General features: G+C 37.9%; 2 protein-coding genes across 4 annotated transcripts in view; one reads left to right on the top strand and one right to left on the bottom strand.

Moving 5' to 3' along the window:
* Nucleotides 1-12,407, bottom strand: part of LOC138318604 (rap1 GTPase-activating protein 1-like) — a 151,840-nt gene that overhangs the window by 137,054 nt on the left and 2,379 nt on the right. The gene's annotated exons all lie outside the window — the stretch shown is intronic.
* On the top strand, nucleotides 5,397-7,901 carry LOC138314231 (zonadhesin-like). The gene has a single exon (XM_069254495.1). The coding sequence runs from the start codon at nucleotides 5,397-5,399 to the stop codon at nucleotides 7,899-7,901; it is 2,505 nt and encodes an 834-aa protein (XP_069110596.1).

Genomic DNA, 12,407 nt, shown 5'->3' with positions numbered 1-12,407 from the left:
CCCTAACAGTCATATTGCACTAAGAAAAGCTTGAACTAATGAAAACTACCTGAAAACTCCTTGTACTTGTGAATAAACACTTAATTCAAGCAAAAATTTATCATTCATACCTGTCTATAAAGACCATGCAAGGGACAATGAATACATATGTCTATATATCATAGTCAATAGGTCTTTATACACAGGTTAGACTAGAGTGTAGTGATGTTGACCAATTTTGATCATGGTCGTATTGAGCAGGTGGTCTTTATACAGAGGTGGTTGCTGAGAAAAGTTTTATCGTGTAAGCAAGGTAGCATTCAACTAACAGAAACAAGATTTCTTGTAACTCACACTTTCCAAGTTTGGCTGTCAACATATCAATTCCACTAGAAACAATAACCCAACTATACAGATCACATTCTATCACCATGACGATAATGTAATCTGCTGCCATCAAATTGACTTTCAATTTCTTGAATGATGGTCTTTATGGTTCACAAAAATTTCCAGACAATGCACCAAGATTCAATTTTGTAATTTCAGCAGGAATTTGTCATCATTTACTCTGCGGAAGAATTGAAAATTGATTTTTCAAAAAAACCTCCATCATTCAATTTCAACAGAATTAATTTGCCATCTAAGGAATTTATTGATTTCGGGGACAAACAGAAAGCCGCACAAGGGAAATACAGACAAATTTTTTATATCTCAAAATAGCACCACTGAGACTGTATGATATAAATCCAAAAAGCAATACTGGACATTTTAACAAGAGGCCCATAGGCCTTAGCGGTCACCTGATTGAGTTAGAATATATAATGGAACAAATAATGAAACAAATTAAAGACATATAAACACTATATGCTGGGCCTTGAAGTTGGTCAGTGATTTATAAATTTGACTTTTTAGACTATGAAGAGTATTTGCTTCCATCAAACCTGTGAACTTAGAGGTATTTTTTGAAATTTTAATCATTTTGACCCTGTTTGGTCCTGCCCCTCTGGTCCCCCAGGGGTCATCAGGGACGGATATGGATGTTAAAATGCTATATCTTAGGCAGATAATTCTAATCAAGTTTGACTAATTTCCTAAGAAAATTGGGCAAATAATGTTCACAAATATGTTTTTCATATATAAACTAAAGTAAACTTGACCCCTCCCCAGGGGGTAACGTGAGATTTTTATAAAACACCTTAAGACCTTTCCATCTATAATTATTTGATACTACTATATCCAGAATTTTAGAAGATTTTTGAAGTTTTAGCCTATTTGAACCTTTTTTAGCCCCGCCCCTCTGCCCCTAGGGGGTCGGACAGGACCAATGTGGATATGATATTAAAATGCTATCTCAGGCTAATAATTCTAACCAAGTTTGACTCATTTCCTATGAAAATTGAGCAAAAAATGCTCATTAATGTGTTTTTCCTATATAAACTATAGTAAACTTGACCCCCTCCCCAAGGGGAAACAGGAGACCCAAAGGTCATATAATTCACAATTTTTATAAACAAACTTTAAGACCTTTTCATCTATAAAGTGTATTTGATTATACCATTTCCAGAATTTTAAAAGAATATTATTGAAGTTTTAGCCTATTTGACCTTTTTTGGCCCCGCCCCTCTGCCCCCAGGGGGTCGGCCTGGACAAATATGGATATGATATCAAAATGCTATCTAACCAATTCTAACCAAGTTTGACTCGTTTCCAATGAAAATTGAGCAAAAAATGCTCATAAATGTGTTTTCCCTATATAAACTATAGTAAACTTGACCCCCTCCCCAGGGGGAAACGTGAGACCCCAGGGTCATATAATTCACAATTTTTGTAAAGGACCTTAAGACCTTTCTATTTATGAAAAGTATTTGATTCTACAATTTCCAGAATTTTAGAAGAAGATTTTTGAAGTTTTAGCCTATTTGACCCCTTTTGACCCTGCCCCTAAGGCCCCTGGGGGTCAGTCATAGAAAATTTGTTAATAGGATTAAATGGCCATCTTATACTGATAATTCTGACAACATTTGACTCATTTCCTATTACAAATGACCAAATAATGCGCAAAAATGTGTTTTCCCAATATAAATTATAGTAAACTTAACCCCCTCCCCAGGGGGCAAACTAGAGACCCCAGGGTCATATAATTCACAATTTTTGTAAAGGACCTTAAGACCTTAATATCTATGAAGAGTATTTGATTCTACCACATTAATGTGAGTAGAGAAGAAGATTTTTGAAATTTTACTCAATTTTAACCCTTTTGGCCCCTCCCACAGCCCCCCTGCGGGGGTGGGGACCATATAATTCACAATTTTGATTGGCCTTATGCCTTAGAAGGTTTGTGCAAAATTTCATAGAAATTGCTTCAGCAGTTTTGGAGAAGAAGTCGAAAATGTAAATTGTTTACGGACATACGACAGACGACGCATGACGCACGACGACAGACAAAAGGCGATTAGAATAGGTCACTTGAGACTTCGTTTCAGGTGACCTAAAAATTGGATAATCTTGTAAATAAAACAAAGAAATATTGAAACTTATACAAATTATAATCATTACATATTTGTACGATATACAGAGTGGTACAGTCTCACTCTAAACAGTCCAGGGTGGCGAGTTGGAGCCTGACCAGCAGCACACTACTCTTGCCCTATTACTATCTGAGATTTGAGGATATTCTGAAGATTCTATAAACAGATTCCCTTTGATTTGCAATTAAATAGAAAAAAATATATTTTCGACAAAATGAGTTGATTTACAGTTTGCTGGTAACATTTATCAGAACAAGACTGACAACAGCTATAATACGCCATGCCAATGTGCCTACACAGTGGGTCATACACACTTGGAACCCAGCATTTCTGAGCAATAATGCAGCCAGTTTACTTCATTATCTTTGTAACTAATTAAGTTAAAAGTTACTTAACCAATAAAAATAACTTACACATATAAACCTCCACAGCAGTTATAAGTAATGTCAGGAGCCATGAGAGGTGTTGACTTGTCAAAAAAGTGTACTGAACTGTACTTACAGGGTAGTATCTACCAGGTCAGAATAATAACATAAGCATATCAGTGTGTCCAAGGTATTTTCTCTTATACTTGCCATGCTTATTTTGTCAACATCACATTTTTAGCCGAAATCGTATTACATGTTTGTTCTTGTTTTGGTTGTATTGTTGTGAGGGCCATATGTAAGATTAGTACAGTACTAAATATGTAACCCTCGTGAAATAAAGTTTTTAATATTATTATTATTATCACATTTTTAGCCGAAATCAATCTGTGTTGGAGACATTAAAAGTTTCAGGTCTGCTGTCAGATGCAGAAGACTTCCAGAAACCTTTTTACTTAGGCTAATTGGAATACCAACTCCAGGATACCAATATCGGAATACATAAACAGTTATTCTGCAATCTTGTCACAGCCAATCAGCTAATATGAAATTCAGAGAAATTACTCCATCTTAATTATCTACCAATATTGGCTAGGCACTGAATTTGTTAAAAGCTTAATCAAATATTGGGTCTTATTAATTAAAAGCTTCATTTCCCTGAGTTAGCTCTATTTTTATCATTGGAGTAATTTGTGAAGATGTTGAGGAAAGCAATCAAGTGATATATATGGTACAACTGATATGGATAGAAAATGGTATCAGGGTGACTTATGATTACAATTTTAACACAGAAAAAATGGCTTTTAACTGTAAAGAACTTTTCATGGAGTTTTCCCTTTGATTGTGATATGTGTCAAAGGTCATTTCCAAAGGTCAAGATTGATAACCTAAATTGATTATATCCATCAATTAAGTATCAGAGAACACATATATATCAGACTAATCAATTAGCTATTATTTTAATAATACAATTAATCTAATGGAGAGTCATACACAAACAAACATCCAACATTCTAAGGAAACTAGCATCATAAAATTAAAGTATTTTTTATCATTATATAATAGTCAGTTGAAAGCAATTTGCATCTTCTTCAATAAAGCCTAATTAGAAAAAAAATATTGCAATATAGGAAATATGATCTTGAACTTTTGAACCTTATATAACTTATACATTTGACCTTGACATTAAACCTCACCTTCTTTTATTTGGAAATTAGATATCTTAATTGTCTGAGTTTTATTCTTAAATTGGATACTTATAGATGGAAACAGTCCATATCTACTATACAGATGACAGTTTTTTCTGCGTCCTCATAGAAATAACCAAATGGAGCATGAATCTTATTCTTTTAGCTATCAGCATATATTCTTTACAAGATCCATCTTCACTTTGCAGAGTGGGTTACGGCAGTCAACATCAGAAAATCATGTAATTTGGTGTAAAGCCACCCCCAGCTTGTATCTCAGTGTTGGGTTACATGGCTTTATCATCTGGGTTTTATTACATGAGATTTCCGAATGATTATGGCAGGATTTTGATGTCATGGTGTCAACACCATATGCTTGACACCAGATGCACATTCTGAATCAAACTGTATGGCTGCAATTGGTAAGGCCATACCATTTTAATTCTTCAGTTTTTTGATAAATCGTAGAAAGAAAAAAATAGCTCAAAAGTGTAATTTCTAATGATTATGCATGATTTTTTTCTTCATTTTTCTTTATTCCAGATGGAAATAGCAAATATGGAATAACTTCCCTCCAAGAATTTGAGACTATTTATGATGAACAGCTAAATATGAATTTAAAATAGAAATGTCATAAAAGAAATTTCCTCCTTTACTTCTTTATAAGTTTTCATAGGAATGAACAAATTTGTTGGCAAAAATTGTTGGTATAACATAATATACCTTTATGATGCGGAATAAAAAGCTTTTATAATATCAAAACGCCTTTCATGGTAATTTACGTTAGAGACCACTCTATGAGAAGATGAAACTGTAAGTGCTTGTCCTCATGCAAATGCAATCAAAGAAAAAAAGAACTCTACAAAATGAAGCTCTATACTGGAGTTACAGTGTTCTATGTACTAGCTACCTTAATTAATGAGATAACATGCCTATCTGTAAAACAGAAAGCCTAACAGATGGGAGTACACTTTATAACACAAGTAATATAACATGGCCAGACCTAGGGGCCAGCAGTGCTCAACAGTTAGACAGGTTCACAGGAAGTCTAAACTCAAATAAGTAGCTTCATAATCCCTCACTTCCCTTTTGAAGTCTGGAAGTTGAGAGCAAAGAGATTTGGACATACCTAAATCACATGATATATACATTTCACCAATAACTATCGTTACATAAAGGACATCTCTCTATCAATCAGAGCTACTATTACATATACTTGTGTCACTATAACACTTATATCAAATGTCACTGCATATCACTTCATTACTATCATATGTCTTTTAATGCCCCCTGACATCTATATTTAAGGCATTACTCCATATCCCTCTGTCACCATCATGTGTCCTACAGTGTTCCTCTGTCACCCATCATGTGTCCTACAGTGTCCCTCTGTCACCCATCATGTGTACTCAGTGTCCCTCTGTCACCCATTAAGTGTCCTACAGTGTCACTCTGTCACCCATCATGTGTACTACAGTGTCCCTCTGTCACCCATCATGTGTACTACAGTGTCCCTCTGTCACCAATCATGTGTCCTACAGTATCCCTCTGTCACCCATCATGTGTCCTACAATGTCCCTCTGTCACCCATCAAGTGTCCCACAATGTCCCTCTGTCACTTATCATGTCTCCTACATTGTCCCCCTGTCACAAATCATGTGTCCTCTAGTGTCCCTCTGTCACAAATCATGTGTCCTCTAGTGTCCCTCTGTCACAAATCATGTGTCCTACAGTGTCCCTCTGTCACCCATCAAGTGTCCTACAATATCCCTCTGTCACATCATGTCTCCTACATTGTCCCTCTGTCACAAATCATGTGTCCTACAGTGTCCCTCTGTCACCCATCAAGTGTCCCACAATGTCCCTCTGTCACCATGTTCCTACAGTGTCCCTCTGTCACCCATCATGTGTCCTACAGTGTCCCTCTGTCACAAATCATGTGTCCTCAGTGTCCCTCTGTCACAATCATGTGTCCTACAGTGTCCCTCTGTCACAATCATGTGTCCTACAGTGTCCCTCTGTCACCCATCATGTGTCCTACCAGTGTCCCTCTGTCACCCATCATGTGTCCTACAGTGTCCCTCTGTCACCCATCATGTGTCCTACAGTGTCCCTCTGTCACCCATCATGTGTCCTACAGTGTCCTCTGTCACCCATTTATGTGTCCTACAGTGTCCCTCTGTCACCCATCATGTGTCCTACAGTGTCCCTCTGTCACCCATCATGTGTCCTACAGTGTCCCTCTGTCACCCATCATGTGTCCTACAGTGTCCCTCTGTCACCATCATGTGTCCTACAGTGTCCCTCTGTCACCCATCATGTGTCCTACAATGTCCCTCTGTCACCCATCATGTGTCCTACAGTGTCCCTCTGTCACCCATCATGTGTCCTACAGTGTCCCTCTGTCACCCATCATGTGTCCTACAGTGTCCCTCTGTCACCTCATCATGTGTCCTACAGTGTCCCTCTGTCACCCATCATGTGTCCAACAATGTCCCTCTGTCACCCATCATGTGTCCACAATGTCCCTCTGTCACCCATCATGTGTCCTACAGTGTCCCTCTGTCACCCATCATGTGTCCTACAGTGTCCCTCTGTCACCCATCATGTGTCCTACAGTGTCCCTCTGTCACCCATCATGTGTCCTCAATGTCCCTCTGTCACCCATCATGTGTCCTACAATGTCCCTCTTTCACCCATCATCCTATGTGTCCCTCTTTCACAGTGTCCCAGTTCTGTCACCCATCATTTGTCCTACATGTCCCTCTGTCACCCATCATGTGTCCTACAGTGTCCCTCTGTCACCATCATGTGTCCTACAGTGTCCCTCTGTCACCCATCATGTGTCCTACAGTGTCCCTCTGTCACCATCATGTGTCCTACAGTGTCCCTCTGTCACCCATCATGTGTCCTACATGTCCCTCTGTCACCCATCATGTGTCCTACATGTCCCTCTTCACCCATCATGTGTCCTACAGTGTCCCTCTGTCACCCATCATGTGTCCTACAGTGTCCCTCTGTCACCCATCATGTGTCCTACAGTGTCCCTCTGTCACCCATCATGTGTCCTACAGTGTCCCTCTGTCACCCATCATGTGTCCTACAGTGTCCCTCTGTCACCCATCATGTGTCCTACAGTGTCCCTCTGTCACCCATCATGTGTCCAGTCCTACAGTGTCCCTACATGTCACCCATCATGTGTCCTACAGTGTCCCTCTGTCATCCATCATGTGTCCTACAGTGTCCCTCTGTCACCCATCATGTGTCCTACAGTGTCCCTCTGTCACCCATCATGTGTCCTACAGTGTCCCTCTGTCACCCATCATGTGTCCTACAGTGTCCCTCTGTCACCCATCATGTGTCCTACAGTGTCCCTCTGTCACCCATCATGTGTCCTACAGTGTCCCTCTGTCACCCATCATGTGTCCTACAGTGTCCCTCTGTCACCCATCATGTGTCCTACAGTGTCCCTCTGTCACCCATCATGTGTCCTACAGTGTCCCTCTGTCACCCATCATGTGTCCTACAGTGTCCCTCTGTCACCCATCATGTGTCCTACAGTGTCCCTCTGTCACCCATCATGTGTCCTACAGTGTCCCTCTGTCACCCATCATGTGTCCTACAGTGTCCCTCTGTCACCCATCATGTGTCCTACAGTGTCCCTCTGTCACCCATCATGTGTCCTACAGTGTCCCTTTGTCACCCATCATGTGTCCTACAGTGTCCCTCTGTCACCCATCATGTGTCCTACAGTGTCCCTCTGTCACCCATCATGTGTCATACAGTGTCCCTCTGTCACCCATCATATGTCCTACAGTGTCCCTCTGTCACCCATCATGTGACCTACAGTGTCCCTCTGTCACCCATCATGTGTCCTACAGTTTCCCTCTGTCACCCATCATGTGTTCTAGTGTTCTTCTGTCACCCATCAATTGTCCTACAGTGTCCCTCTGTCACCCATCATGTGTCCTACAGTTTCCCTCTGTCACCCATCATGTGTCCTACAGTGTCCCTCTGTCACCCATCATGTGTCCTACAGTGTCCCTCTGTCACTCATTATGTGTCCTACAGTGTCCCTCTGTCACCAATCATATGTCCTCCTATTGTTTCTCTGTCACCCATCATGTGTCCCACAATGTCCCTCTTTCACCCATCATGTGTCCTACAGTTGCCTTCTGTCACCCATCAAGTGTCCTACAGTGTCCCTCTGTCACCCATCATGTCTCCTACAGTTTCCCTCTGTCACCCATCATATGTCCTAAAGTGTCCCTCTTTAAAGCTTCATTTTTAACCTAAATCAAACATGAATTACTCAGGTTTGCACTTAAAAACAATTTGTAATAAGTTTTACTTTTTCTGATCATCCTAAAACTCAAGGTCAAACTATAATGCTTCAGTCTGTTGAAAAGTTCTATAAGTCCCATGTTATTTGTCTGACACAGAGAACCACATACATCATGAACGTTATTATGCTGCAATGCATGGTAATATAACATTACAGTAAATATTTGCTTCTATCCATTGATCACACACAGACATTACGGAAGTAATAGAGGAAATGTGATCTACATTATAAGATTCATTTCTTTTATGCGTGTAGACACACATCATAACTGCCTATAATCAGAAAATCTGATATCATTTTAGCCAAATGTCTAGATTATTCCTTTCTTGACTGTACACAATATTTCATCATGAAACATTGTGCATCTCGCATGTCTGGTTACATCAACTTTCAGTGAACATTTTGGCAATAAGATTCAGAAGTTAACTCTAAATGTTTGTAAGACATATTGTCCCTATCCCCAAACCCTTTAGATATGAAAACTGGACAGGTCATCCCATGACAGGAAGACAAGGATACAATTTATATATCCCAAATTTCATGGGAAATTTACGTTCCAAATTTTTTTTTCTACAACAATATAACCCTTCAATCATGACCTTGACCTTTTTCAAATTATCAGTTTCATACATTTTGACAAACTAATAGACCACATCATATTGCCAGAAGGCAAATAATGTCATTTTTAAATATACATGCTGGAATCTACATCCTTATGTGATCTTTATCATTTATTTACATCTTCAATAAATAACCAATTGGTCATTCAGTACCTACACAAAGAATGCCGACCTCTGGTCAGAACCTCTGACATCTGCATGCATATAAGCATTCGAAGGAATTTGAAAATGTCCTGACAAAAATAAAGGGTTGTTTCTGCATAAAAATTATACCAGCATCCCTAAAGAATGCTAGAAAGTGTAATACACTGACACAGGTTTATCATTTCCGTATGAACAGTTCCAACTGTTTGGCCTCCTATGTTAAACAAATTTTATAAACATCTGATATGATAACACAAATAGACCTTATGCCAAGCTTCATCACCATTCTGTGTTTTACTGGGTAAGTCCCACAACTTCAAGGCTATCCATACAGGTAAAACATTTATAGGGTTCTGGTTTATCAGTGAACGGAAATCGCACAGACAGACTTACGATCAATAGATCATGTGATCTGATATGTAAATGATTCCTTCCACCGTTTATCTGTCAGTAAAATACATAAACTGACGATTTCTGGTGGAAGGAATGACGACGATAAGAGAAACTATAAAATGATTAGAGTTTTCAGAGCTTAGAAGATTAACAAAAAATCAGTTCCATAGCATATCCAAAAGAGTGTTGTATTTCAACATTTGGTGAATTATGAAGAAAAAAAATGCATACGGTGAGTATACAGTTATCTCCCTCTAATGTGTGTTGATTTGCAATACATGAATTGAAAACATTGTATATATGTACTGATAACAGAGTTGTCTCCCTTTTTTGACTTATGAGTTAATTGCAGAGTTGTCTCTCCTGACACAATTTGTAAAACAAGGGATATACAAACATTCAATAAAAGAAAATTACAGTTGTCTCCCTATGACACCAGGATTGAACATATATTCAATAAGTGGTGATTATCCACCTGATATCTATGAATTCATAATTTATAGAGTTGTCTCCCCTTGATTTAATTTTGTAAAACATACATAACGTAAGAAACATTTTATATATGATGTAATTTCAGAATTGTCTCCCCTTGAGAATATTTGACCACGTATAACACACACATTACAAATTCTTTGAATAATGATGGTCAAAATAGTACATCTTCTTGATAAATGGTAATTTCATCCAAAAAAAAAATATATACAAGCTTTAACATGACAGTCCCAGTAGTATACAATAGTTAGAGAAGTACTTGGTATCCTTCATCTGAACCTAATTAGCCAGTCAGGAGGTGTACATTAGGCTGTGATGTATAGGGCCATTTCTCATTTCTGTACCCCACTAAAGAGGTTTAGCACCATTATAAGTACCCCATACAATAAATCATCTCTTCATATTTAATGCCGAGGTCTATTATCCTAAAAGACATCTGCTGAAATGGAAAAAAGGAAATGTAATCAAAATCATCTGATCAAAAGATTAATTATTTATGAAAAATTACTGAATTATCATTACCGTCAGTATATGTTGAATGGTTATAAAGATTTGTTTTGAGTGAGGAATGAAGACATGTTGCATGATAAATTCTTCCACTATATGCATACAAGTCAGTCCTCTGAGAGTTTCTCCTGACATTAAGGTAGACTTTCCTTTGAATCCCCACTAATCCCCACCCCCTCCCCTGGTTTTACAAACCAATTACCCAGTATCTCCCTTTGAGCCCCTCAGGAATACCTTCATCTCTCTTGGAGTTTGACACAGATGAAATATTCCCTTTTTTTCCCACAGCCTCCCTGCCATACAGTGTAAACTGAAGGGATCTCTATGGGAACCTGTTATAACTAAGGTACTAATATTACAAGAGGCCCATGGGGCCTTCACTGTTAATTTACTGTTACTGTTGAATTAAAATGAAAGTCAGAAAGATAACTTGTTTATGTCATATACACAGCAACAAATCTATTTTATGGTTTTGTAATATTTTTAAAAGAAGAACTAATTTGGTATGCTCTTTTAATATAAAGTAAAACATTTAAAACCTGAACAATTTTAATTATATAACACTCCAAAAAGTTCTCTGTCTTCCTGACTATTTAGTATAACTATTGATTCTTTATTTGCAAATGGTTAAGCAATTCTTTGATTCAGATGATTAATATATAGTAATAAGAAAGTGCCTTGCACTTGATTAGGATCCCAATGACCAACAGTCATAAAGCACTGCTGATTAGTTTTAGGCTATTCGATTATCTTCCGAGTTTCATCATTATAATCTCTTAAATGTTGCATAATTTGTACATTTTTTTTTGAGGGGGGGGGGGGGGGGGGGTTATTATGAAACTTTCATATCAGTATCTGCATTTTCAAACTTAACTTTCCTCTAACTGATAAAATTTCCTACCATTGATATATTTTTTCTTTTCATTGATAAAACTTCCCATCCTCCTCTCAGCACCCTAAGTTGCTAATGCCTGTATCACTGATGGTACAGATAACTGTAATCAGCCCTGATAGAGAGTGAAAGTGTTATCTATTAGTGTAAATTAACTCCTTGTGTGACCTTATAATGTCTTTCCAGTATACCAACCAAAATAAACATATATCACTTGTAGTACAGGTTCAGATCCCTAGGGACTCCTTAGCTCAGCCCTACAGGGGACTGGTCCTTCTAATCTCAGACCCATCGTTAGTGTAATCAGTTAGTTAGGAAGTCATGTTACTGTTGATAGAGTCCTTCATGTTCATTGAGTCAGTCATGTTATCGTAGACAGCTGCTATCTAGTTTTTTTATCTACAGTTGATCAATATCATCGTGGAAATTACGTATGAATATCTTAACTCCAAACAATGGAATTTTTACATCAGGACTCTTTCTTCTGAGAATATGATCTAAAATATGTTTTCACAAAATGGTCATCCTTTATTGTTTATCTTATTTTAATTTCAATTGAAGGGAGAGGGGGGGGGAGAAGGAACTCTAGCTAGCTTTCCAGTGGAAAGTGCTCGTATATAGATTTAATGTCATGTTATGAGAAAATCACATAAAAAATATATCAAAATAACATCATATTGCAGCATTAAGGATAGTTCTTTCAATTGTAATGCTCTATAAGATGTGTAGAATCTTTTGATTTATAAAAACTTAAAACAGAAAAAAAACAATAAAAAAATTATGTCATCATTATAATTTAATCACCTACAATCATCTATGTATGTTTGTAATTTAAAGTTTAATTTTAGTAAACATTAGTCTCAACTCTTCCCAGCTGTAGCTCCATCTGTCATTCTCTGGGTCTGGGCCAGACTGATGAAGTCAGTCGGCAATATTCCTCACATACCAGTCCAAC

This window comes from Argopecten irradians, chromosome 1, assembly GCF_041381155.1.
Source record: "Argopecten irradians isolate NY chromosome 1, Ai_NY, whole genome shotgun sequence".
Lineage (NCBI taxonomy): Eukaryota > Metazoa > Mollusca > Bivalvia > Pectinida > Pectinidae > Argopecten > Argopecten irradians.
The sequence above is the reverse complement of the archived record's forward strand: the minus strand, read 5'-3'. Positions and strand labels throughout refer to the sequence as shown.